At 38.8% G+C, this 24,505-nt stretch overlaps 3 protein-coding genes across 5 annotated transcripts in view; 1 reads left to right on the forward strand and 2 right to left on the reverse strand.

The window, feature by feature from the left end:
• LOC104452582 (DExH-box ATP-dependent RNA helicase DExH7, chloroplastic) overlaps window positions 1–18,464 on the reverse strand; it is a 74,499-nt gene extending 56,035 nt beyond the window's left edge. Inside the window, exon 1 of the mRNA XM_039308989.1 lies at window positions 18,125–18,464. Within this exon, the coding sequence (XP_039164923.1) occupies window positions 18,125–18,448 (324 nt within the window). The 5' untranslated portion in view covers window positions 18,449–18,464. The remainder of the gene's footprint in view (window positions 1–18,124) is intronic.
• Window positions 1–22,596, forward strand: part of LOC104452583 (nifU-like protein 2, chloroplastic) — a 49,039-nt gene extending 26,443 nt beyond the window's left edge. The window contains exons 1-5 of one of the 3 annotated variants that reach the window (XM_010067038.3): window positions 19,448–19,669; window positions 19,786–19,897; window positions 20,820–21,130; window positions 22,071–22,278; window positions 22,392–22,596. In XM_010067038.3, coding sequence (XP_010065340.2) covers window positions 19,586–19,669; window positions 19,786–19,897; window positions 20,820–21,130; window positions 22,071–22,259 — 696 coding nt within the window. In that variant the 5' untranslated portion in view covers window positions 19,448–19,585 and the 3' untranslated portion in view covers window positions 22,260–22,278; window positions 22,392–22,596. Of the gene's footprint in view, window positions 1–19,447; window positions 19,670–19,785; window positions 19,898–20,819; window positions 21,131–22,070 lie in introns of those variants that run through there. The other 2 variants (XM_010067037.3, XM_039308991.1) reach the window with 2 other exon arrangements.
• LOC104454871 (ATP phosphoribosyltransferase 2, chloroplastic) overlaps window positions 3,658–24,505 on the reverse strand; it is a 64,029-nt gene continuing 43,181 nt past the window's right edge. The window contains exons 3-9 of the mRNA XM_039308992.1: window positions 6,977–7,084; window positions 6,753–6,836; window positions 5,256–5,357; window positions 5,051–5,164; window positions 4,482–4,562; window positions 4,246–4,365; window positions 3,658–4,069 (exon numbers count right to left, since the gene is read on the reverse strand). Coding sequence (XP_039164926.1) covers window positions 3,974–4,069; window positions 4,246–4,365; window positions 4,482–4,562; window positions 5,051–5,164; window positions 5,256–5,357; window positions 6,753–6,836; window positions 6,977–7,030 — 651 coding nt within the window. The 5' untranslated portion in view covers window positions 7,031–7,084 and the 3' untranslated portion in view covers window positions 3,658–3,973. The remainder of the gene's footprint in view (window positions 4,070–4,245; window positions 4,366–4,481; window positions 4,563–5,050; window positions 5,165–5,255; window positions 5,358–6,752; window positions 6,837–6,976; window positions 7,085–24,505) is intronic.

The raw sequence follows: 24,505 nt of genomic DNA on the forward strand, positions 1-24,505 counted from the left end.
CCCCGCACTTAAAGTGTAGTAGACGGATAGAATCAAAAAATACTATCTCTCAAAAACGAATGTGAAAGAATCAGGAATCCACTTTAGAAGAGCCTGGTATTGTGCTTACTCCCAAAGAACTTATTGCCCCTAAAGAGGCACAAACCTATTAAAGGAACACAAACCCTAGGAATACTGAGAATTCCATTATATATTGTAATGAAATTTGGGATCGAAATGAAATCATCATTGATGATTTTTTTGCATTCTCAGTTACTTATAAAATTATGGATGATGATTATGAGTCGCAATCTATGATTGAATGCCGTCAAAGGCAAGATTGACCTAAGTGGGAGGAAGCAATTAAAGTTGAATTAGCTTTCTTAGCTAAACGAGAGGTTTTTAGGCCCGTAACTCGTATTCTTGATAATGTAAAGCCCATTGGATATAAATGGGTATTTGTTCAAAAACGAAATGAGAAAAATGAGATTGCCAGATATAAAGCCCAATTCATTACCCAAGAATTCTCTCAGAGACTTGGGATTGATTATAATGAGACATATCCACTTGTGATGGATATAATTACATTTTTTTTTCTCATTAGTCTAGTAATCTCTGAAAGATTAGAAATGCATCTTATGGACGTTGTGACGGTTTACTTATATGGCTTATTAGACTCTAATATTTATATGAAAATTCCTAAGGGATTTAAAATGCTTGAAGCATGCACTCTCCACAATTGTTTCTCAATAAAATTGCAAAGATCCTTGTACGGATTAAAACAATCCGGTCGCATAAGGTATCAATGCCTAAGTTAATACCTAATTAAGGAAAGATATAAGAATGATCCTATATACTCATACGTGTTTATTAAGAAATCAAAACCAGATTTACTATTGTAGCAGTTTATATTGATGATATAAATTTAATTGGAACTCCAAAAGAGTTAGCTAAAACTGCTGAGTATTTGAAAATTGAGTTTGGAATTAAAGATTTGTGTAAAATCAAATTTTGTCTTGGTCTAGAGCTTGAGTATAAAACAAATGGAATAATTGTCTATTAATCAACATACGTTCAAAAATTGCTTAAACGCTTCAACGTGGACAAATCTTATCCATTGGACACCCTTATAGTTGTAAGGTCTCTAGATCCAAAAAATGACTCATTTCATCCTAAAGAATCTGATGAAGAGATACTTGGTCTTAAAGTACCATATCTCAATGCAAGTAGGGTTTTGATGTATTTGGTACGAGACTAGATATCGCTTTTGCAGTAAATTTATTGGCACGTTTTAGTTATGAGCCAACTCGGAGACACTGGAATAGAGTTAAACATATTTTCCGTTATCTTCGAGGAATCATAGATTTTGGATTATATTTCAAGAATTCCACTAACTCTAGTTTATTTGGATATGTTTATATTGGATATAAATCTGATTCACATAAGGCTCGCTCTCAAACCAGCTATTTACATTGTTATAATGGTACTGTTATTTCTTGGTGTTCTATAAAGCAATCGCTAGTAGTTACATCCTCTAACCACTTTGAGATTATTGCTTAATATGAAGCTGTAAGATCTGTTATGACGCATATTCGTAATTCTTGTTGTTTAATTCTGGTTACAAATTATTCTATTATAATTTATGAAGATAATGCTGCTTGTGTTGCACAAGTTAATGAAGGATATATTAAAGGTGGTAGGACATATCTCGCCAAAAAAAATTTATACTCATGAATTCCAAAAAAGTCAACAAATTGATGTTAAACAGATTCGATTAATAAATAATCTTGCAGTTCTTTTTAACAACATCAACTTTTGAAAAATTAGTATATGGCATTAGTATGCGGCAAGTTCACAAGATGCAAAATTGACTAATCTCAGTAATGGTTATATGACTCAATTGAGGGGGAGATATTATGAACTATACATTGCACTATTTTTTTTTTGTCCGATTTTTTTCCACAGGGTTTTTCTAACTTAAAGTTTTTAACGGGACAATTAATGTATTTATAAAAGAGAGGGATCATAAAATTTGCGCTCTGCACTCTTTTTCCCTTTTGCCTGATTTTTGTTCTACTAGGTTTTTTTGGCTTAAGGTTTTTAATGAGGTAGTATCATTCGATGCACATTCGTAATAAATATAATAAATATTAAAGGGGGAGTGTTATAAAATGGGTTAATACCTTAAAAAACCCCAAATTGGTACACTTGTAACAAATTTACCCTAAACTATTTTTTTTTGACCATGAAAAACCCCAAACTAGTACACCCGTGATAAATTTATCCCAACTAACTATAAAAAAACCATAACCGATACATTTATGACAAATTTACCTAAAAGTAATTTATTCGACCGCAAAAAACCCCAAACAAGTACATTTGTGACTAATATACCCTCCGAAAAATTAGATTAATACCACAAAAAAATCACAAAAATTATAAAGCGTAACAAACAGAGTGTAAAATCTCAAATTGATATACCGAGTCCGATTATCACGTATTATTTAACTTTATAATTTAACAAGAAAATTTAACTAAAACTAACATAGGGTAAATTTGTCACAAGTATACCAATTTATGGTAAATTTGTCAAAGATATACTAGTTTTGGGTTTTTGGTGGCCAAAAAAATAATTTGAGATAAATTTGTCACAAATATACCAGTTTGAAGTTTTTCAAGGTATTAACCCTTATAAAATACATGAATGGCATCTTACCTAATATACTTATTATAGTACATTTGTATTATACATTCTAAATACATCTTATTATATAATGAATGCTCAACTCCCTATCCAATACGTGTATTATTCGATACATTGATATTAATGATAATTACATTTTTTTTTTATAAATATAAGCTTAGTTTTTATTGTAAACATAACAGTGATATACTAAAAATAAAATTTTCTCTTCTGACTTTCTCTACTATTTTTGGTGTTTACCTATTTTCTCTTCTCAATCTCTTTATTCTCTCTTACATAATTACAATGCAATATTTTACAACAATAATAAATATCTCATGAATCATCAAAATTAACTTTTTAAGTCTTTTTAAGTTTTCTCATAAACTACGACACTCAATTTCCTCAATAGCACCCCACATCACTCGTCGTCCTTCTTCTCTCTCCCTCCACAATACCCATCTCTCGCTTGTGCCGCAACGCATAATGACCGTGTAGCTACATTGAGCAGAAAAATTACCAACCACGGGCTTAGCTCGTTAGGGTCACAAATTAAGTTAACTCGAGATAGACTGACCGAAGCAAAAGGCAAAGCGGGAGCCGACAGAGAATTGGTCTGCCAAATGTGGTTGAAGAATCCTTATGTAGAGAATACGGAGAAAACACTTCTTGGCCGACACCGTGCAGTCGAATACTCACTGTCGATCTTTCCAAGGAATGCCGTTGTCAGCTGTATGATTTTGCTCCGAACATCATTTCCATAGTAAAGGCCGCCATCAAGCAAAATTGATGGGTGTGAAAGCATCTTCATTTGCGATACCATCCATCGCTTATCTTCTGTCGTCTGTGCAATTCGATTATCAAAATTTTCTTCGTGTAACAGGCAGCTAAGTCACCTGACTCATCCGACTCGTGCAGGTATTAGCAGCGCTACCAATACTGCTAAACGATGCACCTCGGTTTCAACTTGGGTAGTTATTAGCAGCACCTGTATATCTTCCAAAGTGCGTCGTGGAATTGCCATCGAACCCAAGTGTCATCAATCATATAATCACTTACAAATGATGTCACAAAAATAAACCATGGGACGTTCCCATACGTCCTTGGATTCTAAAACCGATTGCTATAAAACCAAACAAAGAGGAAAAATAAAATACCTAGAGGAAAAGGAACCGCAATTCTAAAAGAACGGATGCCACATAGCCACACTAAGATACAACATTCCTGATAAATTTTACCCCCTCCTCTACTCCAAAAGCAGGTTCTCCAACTCGGGCACCTCTAGTCGACCTGAGCGTTGGCTTCCCAGAACTAGAGCCCGAGTTTGGAGAGAAGCTGCTGCCATCTGGGAGTCTCTTTATGGAGAACGTCAGTCAACTTAGATATTATGACTCTGCTACTCCCAATCTGCACGATAAAAGTTCCGATATATTCAAAAAGGCATTCAGGAGTGTTATCAAGTTATGACTAACGGAAATCAACAGCTGCAAGTATTTCACTCCATATTAGGATGTGAAAAGGGGGAAACAAGAATCTTTGCATAAAGCAGCTGCGAATTCGCTATTTCCAAAATTAGGACTTACTGCTTTCAACTCCTGCACAGAGCTATGGAGTGCCTTTCCAGGAACACAAATGTCTATTGAATAGCAGTCCCTAACCATTTTTCCGTTGCGTTGGCGAAAGACTTGACATACGGCAGGATTCTGTAAGTGCATGAGCAAAAGACTTGCTTAAGTGAGGAGGAGATAACTACAGTTTAACCTTCAAATCGGGCTGGGGCTCAACTTGGAGTATGAAAAATAAGGGTTCACTGCATTACTTGCAAACCAGAGAGTGTTGATTGACTGAACAATCGCTCGGCGACTTCCTCCACACTACTCCCACTCACATATGCTGTTACCTGCAACAAGAATTAACACCGATTATAAAGCTGTCATTATGAGACTTGGATAAAGGAGTGATCGCAAGAACGTATCTGCACCATCTGACTCAAGTACACTCTAAAAGGCTTGTATCACACTTGCTTTATTTTCTATATTATATCTCCCAAAATTTTATTGCAGTCCCCACTTTGTTGTCGAATAAGAAATCATACTTGACAATGAGATACAGTATGCTTATGTCCATAGAGTACTAACAATGTCATATCTGATCGACGCTGCTAAATTAGCTTCAACAGAAAACTTGCACTAACATGAGTCACCCAGTTAAATTTTGTTGTTTGATAAGTTCCACTGATATATCTTTTTTACACAGCTCAGGAACATAGTAACAAGTGAAAGGGGGATGGCAACAGCGGGTGCAGCATAATAGTAGTAAAATCTAACCGGAGGTATGCCTGGATGCAGGACAGGAAGTTCATCATCATATATACAATGATCTACGCACCATGATCTGGCCGACTGCCTTCAGATGTGCCTCCAATTTTCCAAGAATCTTGTGAGTTGTGTCAAGAGCACCTTCCCGATGGACAAGTGACTTCCTGCTTGCCACAAGAACAGCCTGAAGCATGTTCAGCCTGAGAGTAAGAGCAGTTCCAAAAAGACAGAACGAAAAAATATTGGAAGCTTGCCGATGCAAACATGCTGCCCACCTGGCTTTCCAACACTGTCCCGCCTTCAATTTCTTTCAAGTTATTTTCCCTTAATTTTGTCCCACTACTTACAAGGTCCAAAATAACATCAGCAGTCCCCATCTGGATTACCGAAGAAAAGAAAAGTAAGTCAATTGTAGATCATGAGGACACAGCATCGATACTATTCTGCTAATGCCATCAATTAGCATCAGTTTAATTAAATCCTTGACCTCCCCTCATAAAGATGCCATTGCAGATACAAGGGTGCCACATGCCAAGATATAACGGCAGTCGTATATATTTTCTGTTCAACTAAATTGAAGCTTCAAAACAAATACATGAAATGAACTACAGTCGATATGCTCATGAGGTTGCTATCCTAATAACTTTGGGTGGATACTTCAGATTCTTTTTAACAAAGGATGAAGCAATGTCTGCAGAATTATTTCCTTCCAAGGGATAAAATTTTCAATCATTGAAAAGAGAAAAAACCTGTAATCCATGGATTAATCAAATCAACGCCTCATATCACAAAATGAATGGCCACGAGATCCATAGGCCAGGACAGATAGATCCAACCATTGCATCATCGAAGGAAACACAGAAAGATTCAAGTGCTTTTTTATAAGGATCCTTCTGCTAAAACTATGGTGGCTCGATGTAGTCTCGAATATACATTCCCCGGGACAGGGCATGTACATACATTGCCCCCCAATGTGGATAGAAAATGGTCTACATAAGCACAATTTACCGACATTTAGAATACGAAGATTAGTAGGATGTACACAGTCTGTCCTTCCTTCACTGTATCTACCAGTCAACAAAGACACAGCGGTTTCCACTCCCTTCTTTTACTTCTTTCCCCTTTTCATAGGAAATATTTCTCTGCCTTTCTTGTTTAATGAAGATTCTCATGTAACTATATTCCCTGACACCATTTTTAATCTCCTTAATGGGGTGCACTTAGGAGTGACATAAAGGGCTGCACTCCGTAGACCGACCAAGAAAATAAGTGGGTATCGAGATATTTGCCAAAAATGTAAAAAATGTTGTAAAGAGTTGACCCCCGAAGGAGCACGAAAAGAATAACATAACCCTGCCATACTGAGCAAAAAAACAAAATTGTACTCACCAATCTTCTCATTCAGTACAGATCTTCTAACTGTCTAGGTGGAAAAAGAGAAAAGACATGAATCCAGAGCCATAAGACTCTCAATGCATTTTATTGTCTTTTGTTTCTTTAAAACAAAAATTGAAATGGTCTGAACCTGCGAACTGGAAATGTTTTAAACTTCTACATTCTAATTTCTAGTTGAGCACACAAGATTGATCCTTCCTTGACATAAACTCTACCAGAATATGGGTTCCCCAACCCCTTCTCTTCAATCTCTCAAAAGAGCTTCCACAGACATATTAACTCCAGTTTAGTTTAAAGACGACATGCGCTTAACGAAAAAATTTCATGGTGACAATCACAAACCATCTTCAATACAGGTAATGAGTTGATATTTTTACCGCAGGAGCTGCCTCCAATGCTCCTTCACCCGTTGAAAAGCTCACATGCTTCAGTCCATTTTCTTTCATGAACTTAGGCCCCAGCTACAAAGACACAAGAGAGAAACCTAAACTTAAGCAGTTAAAAAGGACAATAGCTCTGGCACCCCACAAGGAAATTTGCTGTAAGGTGGATAGATGGCACAATAAACAATAACATTTAAGATCTGAAAATGCAAACATACATAGCCAAAACCAGTAGCAACTCTGAGTGGTTTCTCTTCAGTCCATTGGGGCATTTGTGCAAGCTCCTTCACCGAATTAATCTTCTCAAAGATCCCATATTTGGGAATCTAATAGAAGATCAAAAGAACATATCAACACTAAAATTTTCGATAGCAATGAACCTATTGGAAATAATTCTATCAGTATATCAAAATTGAGAGCATAAACTTTCTTACGGCGATAGACAAATGGCAAACCCCATAATCAAGAGCTTCATGAACAATAATAAGATCTTCATTACCCTGAATAAAAGAAGCATAAGCTCTTTTAGGACAGTACTATATCAAGTTAGTGTTGCGAAATCAACATTCTATGATAGAATGAAGTTGAAAAGCTTGATGAAAACATAAAAACAAGACAAAAAGATCAGAAAAAGCTCTGATATATGAAGTTGAAGCAATCAGGAAGTTTTTGTCTCTGTCCAGAATTCCTCACATGGTGACCACGCAATCATCATTCTAAGATTTCAAGTCATTGATCTGTACAAACACAAAAAAATATGAACACTCTAACCACCTAAACTATCTAAAGACTTTAGAGATACATACGGAAACTTGACATCATCCCGTAACTCTGCTAATCCAAGCCATTTTCAAAATTGTTTACATGGAAATACGCAACTACTTTTGTCATTCAGGTAAGATCTTTGATCCAATTTCTCTGCTGCATATTTAACACATAGGAAGCACCCTGTCATCTGCTAACTACTAATCTGCACAATTGGTGGCACTCTATATGCCAAGTCAATCTTTTTTTTTTGATAACCGAGGACTCCACCACGGGCCCCCGTGCCCGAAAGGCTCCTGAGGGCCGGGCCTCTATACCTCGGGGAGACTAGCCTAGCAACCCACCGCCAGGGCCCCCACTTAAATTGCTAGCAACTGTGGGTTTCGAACTCTCGACCTCAGCGATGGGGGAGGGACTCTCAACCAACGCAGCTACCCACGGATGGGTTATGCCAAGTCAATCTTTCATCTCTGAAGGGCAACATATTGTTTATAAATAAGCAGCAGAAAGATGACATACTATTGAGGCTACAACTGAGCTTTGACAGAGTCCCCTCACCTCTTTTTCAAGTATCAAGGATGGCCCTTACTTCTAAAGACAACAGGAAAACTAGGATCTTCTGTCAGATGCTCACAGGGACTGTTTAAAGCAGGATTATTCACACAACTATTCCCCAATCAACTTTGTTCATAGCAACAACATGCAATCTGCACGCAGCATTTTCAATTTGCAGTGGCGCATCTGGTGTGACTTTAGTTTTAGCTTTTTGGCCGTAGCTGTTGCCCAAACACACCTAGTCTTGAAAAACATTTGAACATTAACATTTCAAATCGAAACGCATTATTCATAATATTTTGGTTTAAGCATGAAAGCTTATTGCAATATTTTTGCTTTGAGGGGAAAGCAAATACGGCGTTTTGTTTGATAAAGAGCTCTTAATCTTCCACTTCTTCCAAAAGCAGGGGCAAACCACGCAATAAATTGTTTTCACAGCTTCAAAGTATAAATCTTTGCATGCAAACGAAACATTAGTGAAAACTGATGCATAAAAAATCCAACCAATGATCAAACATACAGCATATAACATCTTCTGCCTACCTGTCCATGTTCACTAACTGTGTCAAAACCCACTATTCCAATGTCTAGATCTCCAGATAACAATTTTTTTACAATGTCCTTTGGTCGCTGAAGCCAGACTTGCAAATTAGAGAGCTGCAAGATAAGTTAGCCCCCAAATCAATTAAAAACAGCCTGTGGCATATACAACTAACAACTAAATTAAACAGCGCCATGAAGATTTTTTTAATTACCTTTTCATGGAGAGTTTTCTTTGTTATATGAATGAGAGAAATTCTATGTAAGATTAGAGAAGCGCTTGTCTACCTCATCACCACAGAAGTACTCTAAGACACAGACCTTTTCAACCACAGCATTTGAGTGACTAGAGTGGGTCATTTCTTCTTCTTGCGTCTTGCAAAGATGGTGTCAGCATTATGCTTTGGGTTCAAAACATCACACTTTGTGAAAATTACACTGTAGCTTAATTAATACATAGACTGCTATTTTACATTGATTTTGTGAAGGGTTAGTACTCCTTGGTTCCCTGTCCACATATCTCAGATATGATGACTGTAGAATCTCTCTTGCTAACCTATCTCTAATAGTTCTGAAAATCAAAATTGAGGTCGAAGTGAATTACAATGAGCGAACTCAAAATGTCCTACCACCATGTCTATACCAAAATAAGGCACAGATGTTCATGAAATTTCCATACCTGTGGAATTTGTGCAAAATACTGTTGAGGATTATCCCGCTGGACCGACAATTCACAATCCTTCAGGATCAAAGTTGAAGAGAATTATTATGCAGATAAAAAACAAACCAGGAGTATCCTAGAGCCGCATGCCGGAGATTTAAGACATTCATCGTCAAATTCAAATTTGATAACACCATGCATAGCACGTCCATATTCACTCAGTTTTCTATACACTTCACATTTGAAACCAATTCCTCAGCAACCAAAACCACAATGCGAGTCGTGAAAAGCGAGCAACACCTTGAGGAGGTGGAGAGTGTCGTCGTGCAGGAGCCCTTTGCTGGGCAAACCGAGCCGGATCCCTCTCCGCTCGCCATCTGGTCTGCCATTGGAGTCTGTGACCGAGCCGCAGACGATCCTTGGGGGCGTGGAGACACTAGAAGGCGTGTCTGAGGATGGCGAGAGGAGCTGCCGTAAACCATGGGGCGGCGAGACCAGCGACTTCGACGAGGACATGACTGGGACAGCGAGTGGAGCTCCGGGAGCTCGCAGCTTCAGAGAGAATGATGGGAAGAGAGAGTGAAAAAGAGTGGGAATTTGCGTGCATAGAAGCTGAGAAATGTCACTTTTGTCCGGCAACAGCATTACGATGTGAACAAGTTCATCATGGCAGAACAGACAGAACAAAGACCTTCTTCTCCGTTTCACAACGGAAGGACGAGAAATGACACATTACGAGTTCTAACCATAACTCTAGTATCGCATTCTACAGACTTTCCGTCGGGTGTTTCTCCTTCAGAATTTCCTTTCCTTCTATCCATTATGGAATTCTACTCGACTGACAAAGGTGAAATCGACTCTGAGCTTCCTCGTAGTAAGTCCATCTATGCCTCAGAACCGATACTAAATGTACGAATTATTTCACTCTCCTCACTAAGAAGCTGAAAATGAATCACGGTGAAGAAACAAAGAAGGCAATTAGCACGTACCTCGTGCTCCCGCGAGTCCCTTTCTCCAGATCCCAACTCTTCCACCCACTTATTTACATCTTCAGATTCATCCTATAATCACGACACCAAGAAAACGTGATTAAGCTTCCCCCCCGGGGGGTGGAAAAACACGCCAGTCGCAAACAAGCATGCAAAAACTGGAACTACACAAAAACAAAAGAGCCCTCTTCTCCAGACTGCACGTTATCTTCCGACAACTCATAATCATCGGGATTTCGATCCTCGGAGCAATCCTACCACACCCGACGCATCAATCTCAAGACGCTCGTCGACGCAGACAAGACCGACAGAGTAACGGAAAAGCAAAATCAAGGGCTTAAAAAAAAAAAAAAAAAAAAAACCTCATAATCTGGGTTTAAGGCATGGGCGGAGGAGCAAGGGAAAGATAGAAATTCGTGCTTCGAGCTGTGAGCCTCCTCCTCCTCCTCCTCCTCCTCCTCCTTTTTCTTCTTCATCTTCTCTTTCCTACCGACCGCTTCTGAGAACTGAGACGGCGTTTGGTGAGAAACCATGGGGTTGTAAGCGTTACGTCAATAGCGTGACGTCAGCTTATTTACTGAAATTCAATTAGACTTCGACGCAGGATTGGCGAGAAAATATTAGGTAAGACTGATTTAAAGCCACTCCATATAAAGGACGCCACGTGGCGGTGGGTCGCTTTCATTTCATCTCTCACCAACCGACACAACTTTTTTTTTTTTAAATTTAAATGCTTTTTTTGCTAAGTAATTGATTCTAATGGACCGGACGAAACCGAACCAATTCGTCTAGAACGGTCGCCAGTTCCGATCTGATTCCTAATTCCTAGGTAGGATCCAATTAGGAACCACGCACTCTTAATATTACCCAAACTTTTCTCTCAACCACCTTTCGCTATCTTCTTTGGTACACATCCATACCCACGCCACCTCCACCTCCATAATTCACGCCACCTCCACCTCCATAATTGACGCACAATGCGGAACTGGAGCTTCATTTGTGATATAAATAGTTCATGAATTTTGATTCAATATTCAATTTAGTCCATGAACTTTTAATTTATTCAATATAGTTCATGAACTTTTAATTTAATTTGTTTAATGTAGTTCTAGTTCATAAACTTTTGGTACATATGCAATCTTATACAGTACTTTCATAATTATCCAAGATCATGGACTATATTAAGCATTTTTATACAATTCAAGGATCGGATTAAATAAGTACCAAAAAAGTTCAGGGATTATATTGAACAAATTAAAAGTCTAAAGGCCACACTGCACGTTGAGTTAAAGTCCAAAAACTACATTGAACAAACTAAAAATTCAGAGATCAAATTATATATTGGGTCAAAGTTAGGATCTATTTGTGTCATTATCTCTTTTTCTTTTTCTATGTGGCCATAACCTCCGCAATGTGCTCGATCTCCAAGCATCTGTGACCTGATTTTTGTGCACCGGAAGAACAAATGTTGCTGAATCCACAGAGGCCGCACCAATAACAACAACAATTCTTGATACTGCAATACCGAAGACTGAAACAACCAAGCATCATAAGCACTTAGCATGAAGAAAAATTCCCGACAATTGGAGAAATTCTCAACAGGTTGGAACTTAGAACTTTATTGAGTTTTTCACATAAAAAGTTACATCATGGAATACTACAAGTCAATCCCAAAAGTTACCACCGACATCTTTACAAAACAGTAAAAATCCATTGGGCATGTTCAATTAGTGTGATTTTGCTATTCTAGGAGACATAGGACACTGATTACAGGTGCAGAGGCACCCACCAACATGAACGCACTATCTCCCCTCGGTTCATCTCATCACTACTGAATACTCGCGAATTAAAAGTGGATTAACGTCATCATTAACCAGTTCTTTTATGTGTCTTCTTTCAGAAAGCAAATGAAGAGGGGAGATTCTGATGTATTTCCTACTTCCTAGTTTACAAATACATGCATATATTCAGAGAGAAATTCAACAAGAAGACTACCTGATGCTGAATATCAATGGATCCCCCAAAAAGCAAATCGAGTAAGGCAATGGTCGTATCCCGCAGAAATGCCTTGCTGGTTTCTACCTGAAAAATGACATTCTAGTTATCAAATTAGCTAATCACAAGAAGGCAGTGAATATTTATTTCTTCTATACAGAATTGGAGTTCAACAAGCCACAAGTGTTGGCTTGACGTGACCCATAAATCATATCTCACAGCGTACAGTGTTCTAGAGCTCAAACAAAAATTTAGACAGGTATACTACTTGTGAAACGAACTGGTTGTCACATAACTAATTTCATATCTACAAAAGTACTGACCTCCCCATACTCTTCAAGAATAGGTGCTTTACCATGAATGTGTGAATTACTTGGCCCGATTATAAGGAAAACCCAGATAAACTCCAGGTTTCAAAAGTTCGATCTATCATTGTGAATTCAAGAAAGAGCACTCTATATCAGCTTATGCTTATTAGACATATAAAAGCTTCACGCACTAACCAGAGAAACAAACTGAGCAAACTCTCCAACACGACAAGGTTATTCTATAAGGTTTATGGCAAACCTGAGCATTGCCAACATGGAAACCGATTCTTGTGACATCTAAACAAGTCCAGGACCTAATTTATGCATCAGATTATGTGCTTCCGTAAAGTACTGCTAGACAAATTGAATTCCTCAGTGTTAATAAATAACTATTTGTCCGACCAATAATACTAAATTCTAGCTAGATGACTGTGCCCAGAAAAAATTGCAGTTGTCCTCACTGAAGTATAAACATAGATCAGGAACTTAATGCACTTTGAGATTGGAGGCAATGATTTGAGCTCTTTCTACCAGCCTTTCCCAATAAAGATATTAACAATTACAATTTGCTCACTGTGACCCACCGTTGAACCCCTTATTTGACATGCACTGAACTAGTCATGTATAATCCCCATTGAGGAAAACGAATGTTCAGTTATTTCATGACCACACCTTGCCGTTATCCAATAATTCAAGCCAATATAGAAAAAGAATGAGTTAACGTGTCTTATGATTCTAGTTTTCATGATTTAACAGTGATAGAGAAAAACCAGGGGAGAAGAAACCAGGGAAAGGTCGACAGCAAGACTAAGGGGCTGTTTGGTAACGTTTCTGTTCTTTTTTTGTTCCAGGGAACAGAAACAAAAAAAAGTGTTTCTGTTCCGGGGAACACTTTTTGAACAAAAAGATGCGTTTGGTAAATTTGTTCCGGGAATAAAAAATGAATAGAAACACGTTTGGTAAATTTTTGTTCTTTTTTTGTTTCTTTTAATTTTTAAATTTTTTATTTTTATTTTTTCCTTTCTTTTTTACTTTTTCTTCTTTCGGCCGGTCGCCGGCCCTAGCGAGGCCGAGCCTCGCCGTCGTTGGGCGAGGCTCGCCCGCCGGCGGGGCAATGCCGAGCCTCGCCCAGATCCGGCGAGGCCGCGCCTCGCCATGGCTGAGCGAGCTCGCCCGCATCGGCGACGCTCCGGCGAGGTCACCGACCCTCAACGGCGTCGCCGGCCCTCGACGGCCGGCCATGGCCGAGGCCGAGGCCGGCGACCGGCCAAAGAGAAAGAAGAAGAAAAGAGGAAGAGAAGAGAAGAGAGAGAGAAGAAACAAGAAACAAAAAATTGTTTCTTCAAAATTGTTTCTGGAACGAGAAACAATTTTTTTTTTGTTTCTCGTTTCTATTCTTTTTGAGTTCCGGAAAAAAAAAAAAAAAAACAGAAACGCAACCAAACGCGTTTCTGTTCTTTTTTTTTTTGTTCCCGGGAACAAAAGAACAGAATTTCTGTTTATAAACAAAAAAAAAAAAAGAGTGAAAACATGCAGCCCCTAAGAGGTGGAGGTCAGAAAAAGAAAGAAATGGTATCAACAAGTCATAGAATGGAGCTTAGAACAGATTTTTGTAATTTGGTGACACATACAAAAGTAGAAGATGATGAAAACATTAGCATTCAATTAGCTAAAACTTTACAAACCTTTTCAAGAAAGACCAGAAATGGGTACTGGAATTATCTAAGGCTACTGTTGATGGAAGTATGATATACGTAAACTTCCTTCTTCCATCATACCAGGCTAGACTACCCTTGGACAACAGACTGTTTAAGATTGCTGAGAGCTGCCCCAACCATTCCTAGCTCGGTGGCTGCCACATTGGTGTACAGACCTGTACGTAGAATTGCTACAAAGATAATATAAATTAATAAACTACCATGATATCATCAAACAAAAAGAATATGGTATAGAGTCTGTACACAATAAAAAGCTTTAGATGTAACATATGAACCGGAAAACCAAACTCGTGTAAAAATGTCTCCAGCACAATAATAAAAAAAGAACCAAATGTTACTTCAACCCATTCAAAGAGGAGCCAAATGTTTCTTCAACCTATTCAACCACTTGACAAATCAACCACTTCTTAATGATTTGACTACGAATGATCTGAAAAAGGAAAATTGGGAAGAAAAAAGACAATGGAATTTGACAATAGGAGCCGAAACTTTTGAGGGAAAATCTTTTTATCACTCAACCATTGATTGCCTATCAGGCTTGAGGCACATTTACTAGCACATTGTGTAATCAACAGGTATCAAACCAGTTCAATCGGCCTCAATTTGATATCATGACTAGTACTAAAATTGCATGCCAAACTCAAATGAAAGAAATTTTTTTTGTCACCTTTACAACTGACGGGTGATGCAAGTGCCTATTGAAAGGTTGTGATAAATCAGAAAGCCAACTGTCCAGATTTTCCTTCTTTCTTGGCATAACCTGGGCCACATAATCATGTCACTGTTAATACTTATTTAAACATGGATTCCTTGCCTATGATATAATGCACCTTTTACCACCTAATGTATAAAAGACTTAAAGCTAAATTCACGATGAGTACACCATAAGACTTATAATGAACAAGTTCTGATATAGTAGTAAGTTAGGACTATATATGAAAATATTCCTAAGGGAAACCATAGATTAAACGAGTAAGATAACCTTTTAGTGGAAGACAATCTCCATTTTCTGGTAAGAAATTTCTACGTGAGCCTAGCCAATAAGACACACGGGAAGTGGAAGTGGTGGGGGAAAGACAAAACAAATCCAGCCAGGTCCGATTAAATTGGTGGGTGTTTTTGTCATTTTCTTTTCTTTTCTTTTCTTTTCTTTTGGGGGGGGGAGGGGGAGGGGGAGTAGGGGGTGGGGGACTAAATTTTTGTGGTTGGACGATCAGCCCATCCATATGTCCTTCAAGTCTGTCCACCTCACTGGATCCATAATCCATCTTAATGGACATATTGCGCCTGCACACTTGTGTGAGAGAGAAAGAGAGTACTGCCCAAAAAAAGAACAATGCTACCCTTGCCCTTCCTTTATTTAATCTTTTGCATTGGCTTTTATCTGGAGCTCCCGTTGTTGGATGAGAAGAATAATAAGATTACACTAGAAACTAACGTGAGCTATAGTCCCATTTCATTTCAGTAAAATGATTATGCCATTGGCATAACAAAAGCTATAGTTTGAATTTCGAGTTAAGAACAAAATCTTCATGCTATTTGCACTGTTTTTTTTTTCCCCTAAGATCTGATTTGTCATTGAGCACGCTGGTGATAAAGTGATCTGCTGCTCATAAAAACAACGCATTATCCATTGGGTACATCATTTGAGAGACAAGACTTCTAATCATAACTTAATATTTTGGATATATAGGTGTCAACTATATACTCTTTCATTTAATCACAAAGAAAAATAAAAAAAGTAAAGGAGTAAATATAATTCTCTAAATACATGACATTCTCCAAACCACATACCTTGACCAATTCTGTCATTGCTATTTTTACTGCTCTACCAAGATAAATAAAGAAAAAATAAATAAACATTTTCTGTTATTTTGATCGGCTAGGTGTCAATTATGTTCTTTAATTATATCACCAAGAAAAATTGATAAGTAAAGGACTAAAAATAATTCTCTACAGTTACACGATATTAGTTCTAGCTACCATAGTATAATTCATGTACCAATTTTGTGGTAGCTGTAATTAATTTTTAAATAAGAGGAAAAAAAGGAAAGATTGCGTAAATGGTTATATTTCTGATAAACAATTTCTAACTTCACTATAGCATTAAATCTGATCTATAAAATCACCGTTGATAACATTAAATGTAAAATGGTTGTATTATGAAACAACGGTTACAGCTGCTAAAGAATAAAAGGATATCAGTGCTTACAGCTACTCGATAGTGTAATTATCGATCATTGAACATCTCAAATTAGCACCTGGGTTGTAAATTATGTACTCCAACTAACTTTACAATATGCAATAGTATAATGAAGATAATGTACAATATACAGATCAACTAGTGCATTAACTGCAGGTAGAACACCCACCGGGCAATTCTTGGGAAAACTGATAAGGCCAATATCAGCTAGCAGAGTTCCAAACTGTACCCTTATGTCCCTACAGATTAGTACCTCCATCAGAAAATCAGAAGCGAATAAGAAAAAAGGAGGTGTTGGACCAGTTGGCTTACGACCAACATGGAAAGTCAAGAGGACATTCACCTATGATGAACATTTTGCTTCTGGAGAGCTGTTTGAAGACCTAATGATGGTGAAAGCCAGCAAACCTCATTAAGAACTTTTTTCCATTTCTTGTACACAACCATCATTAATAGATGGTCAGACTGCCGATCGCCCTCATTTAGATCTGTCTTATTGGTCAGCAATGCCAGTTTTCCCCTTTCAACAGATTGCTTCTGGAGATGAAAATATAATGTGGTCATAGACTTGCCCAAGTTCATGCAGAAAGTGGAACGGAATATACTGTGGATATTGATAAAGCATATCCTAGGCTGCAGTAATGAATTAGCCTAGAAAGAGATTATGTGTTTGTACACTGATGTTGTTTATATAGTTGACAGAGCACTTAACCAATTCAGCTTCTGTGATCAAGGTAAATCAGATTGAAATCGTTCCTGAATTATTGCATTCCTTTGTTCCACTCTATATTATCAGAATAACTTCAATGCATTGTTAGATAGCTCACGATAATTAAAGACTTTCCCATTAGGGGCATGCCTTGATCCATCAAAAAAATTGAAACAAATAGGAATCCAGGTACTTATCCCCCAATCAGAACGATTTTATATACCAGGACAACTATATACACAGCGCAGCATTCGGTCATACAGGATCTAGCTCGCCCATGCGGTAACACAGACTCAATCTACTAAAAAACTCCATGAGCTAAGAGTTCACTGGTCATGTTATATTTACCTGTACTGGCAAGTGAAGAGACCTCACTGGAGAATTTCAGAGGAAGCTCGTTCCCGGGCAAATTCAAGCATAACCAATCCAGAGCAGCCTCAAAAGTGGCATTACCCTGCCCATTTTGCAAAAAGGATAAGAAAATCATAAACCCCTGCGCCACACTAAATTGGTAAAGAGTTTAAAACATCACTGTTTCATTGGAACAACCACTCTAACAACTCTCTAAAAAACGTAAGAAAAGGTTGGGCAAAATCCTTTTTTGACAAGCAATAGGTAGTCTCTAAGCAGCAACTAAGTAGCGTAGCAAGAATGCTTTTGTCTTCGAACAAACCACTCTACTACATTTTAAGAAACCTAGACTAGCATAGTAAGTCGAGCCTTCAAAATCAAAGGACCAAGCAATCCGACATCATCTCGTGGGTCCGCTCTTATTCTCAACGCTGATCGACAAAACTCCCGACAAAAAAAGTTATTGAAAGCAGACGGATCATGAAATTTCCCTCTGGACACAGTCCTCGGCGACTGATTACGGCGAAACTGAATTGACAACTGAATTGACATTTGGGAATTCACATCGAAACCTTGAGAGCAGAGAGAACTCGTTCAATCTGGTCGTTGGAGAAGCCCTCGCAGGAGAGCTTCTCGTAGACGGACTTGAGGCAATTGGCCTTCTGGGCATCGGAGAGGGAATCGCCGGCGCCGCCGGCATCTGCCTCGGCCGATCGGCCGGCGGCGGCGTTGTTGAGCAGGAGACGGCGGAGGCGGCTCTCGCTCTCGGCCGACAGCTGGAGCTTCGGACCGGAGGAGGAGGAGGAGGAGGAGGGTTTGGCGCCACCGCCGCCGCCGCCGCCGCCGCCGGAGGTCTTCTGCTTCGGTTTCTGCGGCTGCTTCTTCTTCGGAGCCATTTTTTTTCTACTTGCTTTCTTCTCCGAAATCGGAGGGAAAAAGGGAGCGACGAAGCCTTATATACTGTTGCATAGGAACTTACTTTATGCGAATTACGCGTTAGCCCCTATATTTTTTTGCTTAATTTCATTTTGCTCCTCGGTTTTTTTGGTTTTTCATGGGGAATTGTCAATTTATCAACTCGAGTCTAGTTACTTGGGAAAAAAAAATTAATTTCGGTTGAATCGATTTCGGGTGTTTTTCTTGTTTGTAAAGATTGATTATCGAGATGGAAAAATAAAGTGAGAGAGAGATGTCACGTGCAAGTGATGGGATCCGATGGTCGACATAATCGGAATTAAATATGGCAATAGAGCGAGATGAAAAGCATGAAATTTCTAGAATTAATTCAAAGAGAGAGCCAAAATGAAGCTAATATAATCAATAGGACAACTCATATGAATACACTTTTAATTTAGTCAGAATACCACCAAAAATCTTAAATTACGTTTTTTTAGAAATTTTTTGTTCCACTAATATATATTTGCAAAAGTTTTGACATAAAAAACAGTTTGGGGAATCCATAAAACAATAAACGTGACTTATAATTTTTGCTGATATTAATCCTTTAAGAAATAAAATTAAATATAAAAATCAAAAATCATCTTAATCCTACGTCTCTATCGACACGAGTAAGAGATTAACGAGCTAGTCATCACACGCCACTGCCACACTAACCAACTTTTCTTTTTTCCTTATTTCTTCCTCTTCTTTTGGTCGTGACACCAACCAGATTCGCTTGCTTCTTGTCCTGTCATTGTACATGTCCGTCACAATTTTTCCTTCCCATTTTGCATAAAGTTATTAAATTGGTCCCTGAAGCTGAGATGCAACCTTTGTCTTTTAGTCCTCTGTCCCACAAAAATCCTAATTTTTCCTCCCTTCTTTGCACCAAACCCAAATAACAAAGAGCCCAAAAATCGCCGACTGCAAACATAACTAGCTCCTAGAGAAAGGGAGAGTCTTCAATTTCGACTGCAATTCCTCCTCCTTCTTCTTCTGCGCTGCGATAAATTCAGACCATCGATCCGGTCTTGCCCGTTCCGACGTCGTATCGGGACCTGCCTCGGCGTCCGCTCGTTACCCGGCAGCAAAAAATGCAAACTTTGGCGGCGAACCGGCCCTGCTGCAGGTTCCACCGAACCCCGGAACCGCCGTCTTCTTCCTCGCCGGCCGCCAAGGTCACGCCTTTTCTTCGGCTCTTGCTTTTGGTTATGGAATGGAATCGTGGGTAGTTTTTTTTTTTATTTTTGCTTCTGCCCCCGTTTTGCTAATGGGGTTTTCGGGAATTCGGCAGAGTTCCAGCTTCCTTGGAGCTCATGTATCGATGTTGAAGGGGATTGGTCCGTTGCCGCGGGCATCGTGCGGGTTCGCGCGGGTTCGGGGTCCTGCTCCGGTGCGAAGACAAGGTGAGATGAGAAGCACTTTGTATAGAGGCCGCGAATATTTGGCTAGCTTATTGATTATAGAAACGAAGTGCGTCCGATAATAGCGAGAGAAATTCTGTGCCTTCCGATTGAATGTCAGTATGTTCATGTTATATCGTGTCGCGGTAACATTGGGTTAGGTTGGCCATCTCTTTCACTGCAATAGAGTGAGAGGAGGGAGAACCTTAAGGTTTGTTTCCTCTTGGGTTGGTGAAGGAAGACCTTGTTAAGGTCTATCGGTTACTTGGACATTCTGCGAGGTTTTGTCAGTTTTGGCTTTAGGTCGTGTTTAATGGGCGCTGCGGTTTTGACAGGAGAATGAACCGAGTGTTTGTGTCTATCAAGATGCAACAGAGAAGTCTGCCTTACTAATTTATGATTATGGGTGCTCTCGTTGAGATACACCGAGTTTTGATTTGACTGGGGAAGTTGTTTTTTGGATTGACCTAGTGGTAATTCAATCAGAGATCTTTGAAGATCTTCTAGTTGTCTTGCCAGATAACAGAACATGTTGAACAGTTTTAAGGGGTCTGCCACATTTCTCAGCATCTTCTATATTTGCCAAAATAAGGCCTACTGATAGATTTGGCTGTGCAAGATATAAATTTATAGGTCCTTTCTTCACTTTTGTAGTTTAAGCATGGCCTATTTGATTTTGAACTGTCTTCTTCTATGGCTCTACCGACCCATACATCTGTGCCCATCTCTTCTTATCTTCCTTTGACAATCCTTGAGAGGTATCTTCTGGAAATGATAGCTACAGAGGGAGCTATACTACTCAATGCTGCCTATTCAACCTCAACATCCCCTTCTTGTTTCTTTATCTGGGGCACTCTTTTTTTGGGGAAAAAGGATTGTGATTTCTGTGGATTTTGCTAAGTTATCCTCCTCTCTTGACATGTAGTTGTGAAGGCCGTTGCTACACCCGATTCAACGGTGGAACTTCCACTGACAGCAGAGAATGTCGAGAGTGTGCTCGATGAAATCCGACCATATCTAATTTCTGATGGGGGTAATGTTGCATTGCATGAGATTGATGGCAACGTTGTGAGGTTGAAGTTACAAGGAGCATGTGGTTCTTGTCCAAGTTCTGTAATGACAATGAAGATGGGCATTGAGCGTCGTCTGATGGAGAAAATTCCTGAAATCGTTGCAGTGGAACCGATAGCAGATGAAGAAACTGGCCTTGAGCTGAATGAGGAAAACATAGAGAAGGTAAATAAGATATTGCAGTCATTAACACTTTTGTCCTTTTCCCCCAACTGTCAGGACTTTTTTTCTAGTATATTTCTCCTTAAAGAATTTCTTTTTTTTTAAATGCTTCAAGGTCTCTAATTAGGTACCTCCACTTTCTTCTTTTTTTACAATTGTTTTGGATATTTTCAGTAATGGTGGTATTGGATCCCTATGCTCTCTTTGCAATGACTGGCTTGTCTTTTTCCTTTCCTGTTAAGCTTAATTTCTGTCCTTTTATCTTCTGTCCCTTTTTAATGATGAATGCTCAGCATGAGGTCCTTCTCAACTTCATGGAACGTTCACAAGTTGAGGATTAATCGCTGACCTCTTTTTGAGTTAAGCCTGATTGCATAGCCAATTAGGTCTCCTGAAAGTGGTTTGGGTATTTTAACTAATGATAGGTTTTGATCCTTGTGTTCTCAACTCAAGTGATGGTGTGTTTGTCTTTTGCCTTTCCTGCGAAGTTTGATCTGTCTTTCTATCTACCCCTCTAAAGTTGAATGGTTAGCATCAGGTTCAGGTCCTCAAGTTCATGAAGAGCTCACAAGCTGAGAATCTATTAGTGACCTGCCCAACTGTACTGCAAATTACTCAAAGCATTGCATCTTGGTTTACACAAATGCAGTGTGGGAAAGATGTGTGCAATTTATGCACTAAATCCTAGAGGTTACCAAAAGAATAGACTGTCATAGAAAGGAGTTAACAAGTTGAGATGTGCATTTTGTCAGAGACTCTCTTTATCCTGGGACTGAACTCACACACTTCTTTGCCAGAGCATTTCTGACCTTGTCCGTCCATTTGTCTGTCTCAAATTGCTTCGCTTGAACAAGCCCCGATTGCTTAGCAACCCCATTAGGATATCCTTATTCGCGTGACCTGGAAATCTGCTGGCTAACATCTTAGTACTTGATTATTTCAGGTTCTTGAAGAGATAAGGCCATACCTTGTTGGTGCAGCAGGTGGATCACTTGAGCTAGTGGCGATTGAAGAACCAATAGCTAAAGTTAGAATCACTGGTCCTGCAGCCGGGGTCATGACTGTTCGAGTTGCTGTCACGCAAAAGCTACGAGAGAAAATTCCAGCCATTGCAGCTGTCCAACTTCTGTAATGTTGTTGGGTAATGAAAGGTGTAAAGTATTTAATTCTTCTTGTAGAAACGATTTTTATCATTAGAGGCATACGCAAATAATCTGTCTGCAATTTCAAAGCTCACCTGATCAGTGCAGTAAATTGTGTACAGTTTTGAGGAGTCCTCTAATATGAAGCAGAGATGGATAGTCGTTGGTGTAGCTGCAACCCACCTTGCGCTGCAGCAGGGGTTGATCCTCTGCATCCAACTTCATGATTGTATTCCAGGTTGAACACAAGCTCAAAAGGTTGATCTATTCGGGAATTTTCTCGAGTTATTGCCTTAAAATAAACAACAGCGAGATTTTGAAAGTGAATTTTTTCTCATTTATTTTAATTGCAGTACTCATTGTGGAATTGATCACCAGCATTGATAAAAATTCACGGGGTTTAACAGGGTACATGTATACGCTTTTTCAACCTTGATGACTGAACAGGAGGTACTAAAACCGCAATAATATTTAGTGGGATTCTTTAACAACACCATGTGATTAATTTTCATATTTTCGTTAAATAGGAAGTATTTCCAGAATTCCAACTGTGCTTATCTTGATTTAAATTTTACGGGCCAACTTAATAGTTGTAGCAGGGCATATAATAGAATTGAAGGTGGGTTATGAGTTTTTCCTCTACTTTTCTAGCTTCGGAGCTGAATTTCCCATGTCCTGGTTCTTCTGCTGGAGTCTCTTGTCCCTGTTCTTTAGTGAGTCTTCGATTATTTCATGTTGTTCTTTGCTAATCGGTAGACCCATCAAACAAATGGCTCAAATAAACTTATTTAACTTGTTTTGACCTATTTTTATGCAATACAATTTAAGGACTTGTATCCGACTCAATTCATATTTAGTATATACGTAACTCAACTTAAATTGCTAAAACATTTTCATATTTAATCAAGTTTAGGATAACCTATACCTAAACTAAAGTAAAAGTAAGAGTGCAGAGCGAGTGAACATGGGATTGAATGGGGACGAGAGAGAATTAGAAAAGAGTCATAAAAGCGAGTTAAATGTAAATAAGTTAAAAACCTATTTAACATTCACATTAGATTGGTCTTTACCATTCTAAATCAATTTACAATTCATTTATCAAGTATTACTAATTCATACAATAATGCAGCCCATCAGATATGGACTAAGAAATGGGCTTGTGACTTATTTTGACAGCCACATTAATTTATAATAGAGCCCAATTCGTAGGAAACTAATTGCTACCCAATGTTACAAAATTGAAAGCCTATGTCAAATTTGCTTTCTGATTTTTGGGAGTAAAAAAAGATCGATCGAGGAATAGTGGTAGGTTTGGTTTGTCAACCTTACCCCAGCTCGATTTATGCCAACTCGCGTCTCCCAAAAATATTCTATATTACCTCCGGAGTCTCCAGGTACAAGCGCGGCTACCAGCCTACAAGGGAGAACTCAGGTGACACCCCCACGAGCAGGATGGAGCCCCGGTCGAGGGGAGCATCTAAGCTTCATTGCTCCTCGCGTTATTATAAGCTCGATCGACTAATTAGGGCTCCAAATTAGCGATCGCAGCTAACCCAAGCCAATCGGGTCTCGATATATATTGCTTCGTGGGGTCTTAAGAAGGACGAATAGAAACAAGACTGATAATGATCCTGAGCTAAAACACACCAGGATTCCGAACTCAGTGGTGGCAACCAAACTTGAAGCTTGATCTCTCTCAAATGAACCATACAGCCATTCCGGATAACGCTTGCATCTTCTGTACCATGAGTATTTTTAATTCTTTTTATACAGAAAAAAAATAATAACCACGCTAGAAGAGCTAATCAGCTATTTCTTTAATCACCCCGAACATGCATGGTATAGCTAAGGAGTCATTGAAAATTTGACCTTTTCGAACTCACTCTAGGATCAGGAAACAAAAAGAAATTGTGTACGAACAACGCATAGCATCAAGAAGAAGAAAAGAGATTCATTGTTTCTAATACTACTTTACCAATTTTTATTTGAACAAGTAAAAATTATATCTTGGTCCGAATGGGATAATATTTCTCGACACATTAGGGCATGACATTAGTAAACCATTAGTCAACCAACCCAGGCTGATTAATCAAGATTCTGATACAAAAGTCATCAAGCCCGAACATGTCGTATTTTAAATGAGTGGTAATTGCCTCTAAACCGATTTGATGGTAACTACAAGAATCTCAGCGTCTACCGCCCATTCCTATCTTCTGCGCCCTGAAATCCGCATCGA

The sequence above is a fragment of the Eucalyptus grandis genome, chromosome 3 (genome assembly GCF_016545825.1).
Source record: "Eucalyptus grandis isolate ANBG69807.140 chromosome 3, ASM1654582v1, whole genome shotgun sequence".
Taxonomy (NCBI): domain Eukaryota; kingdom Viridiplantae; phylum Streptophyta; class Magnoliopsida; order Myrtales; family Myrtaceae; genus Eucalyptus; species Eucalyptus grandis.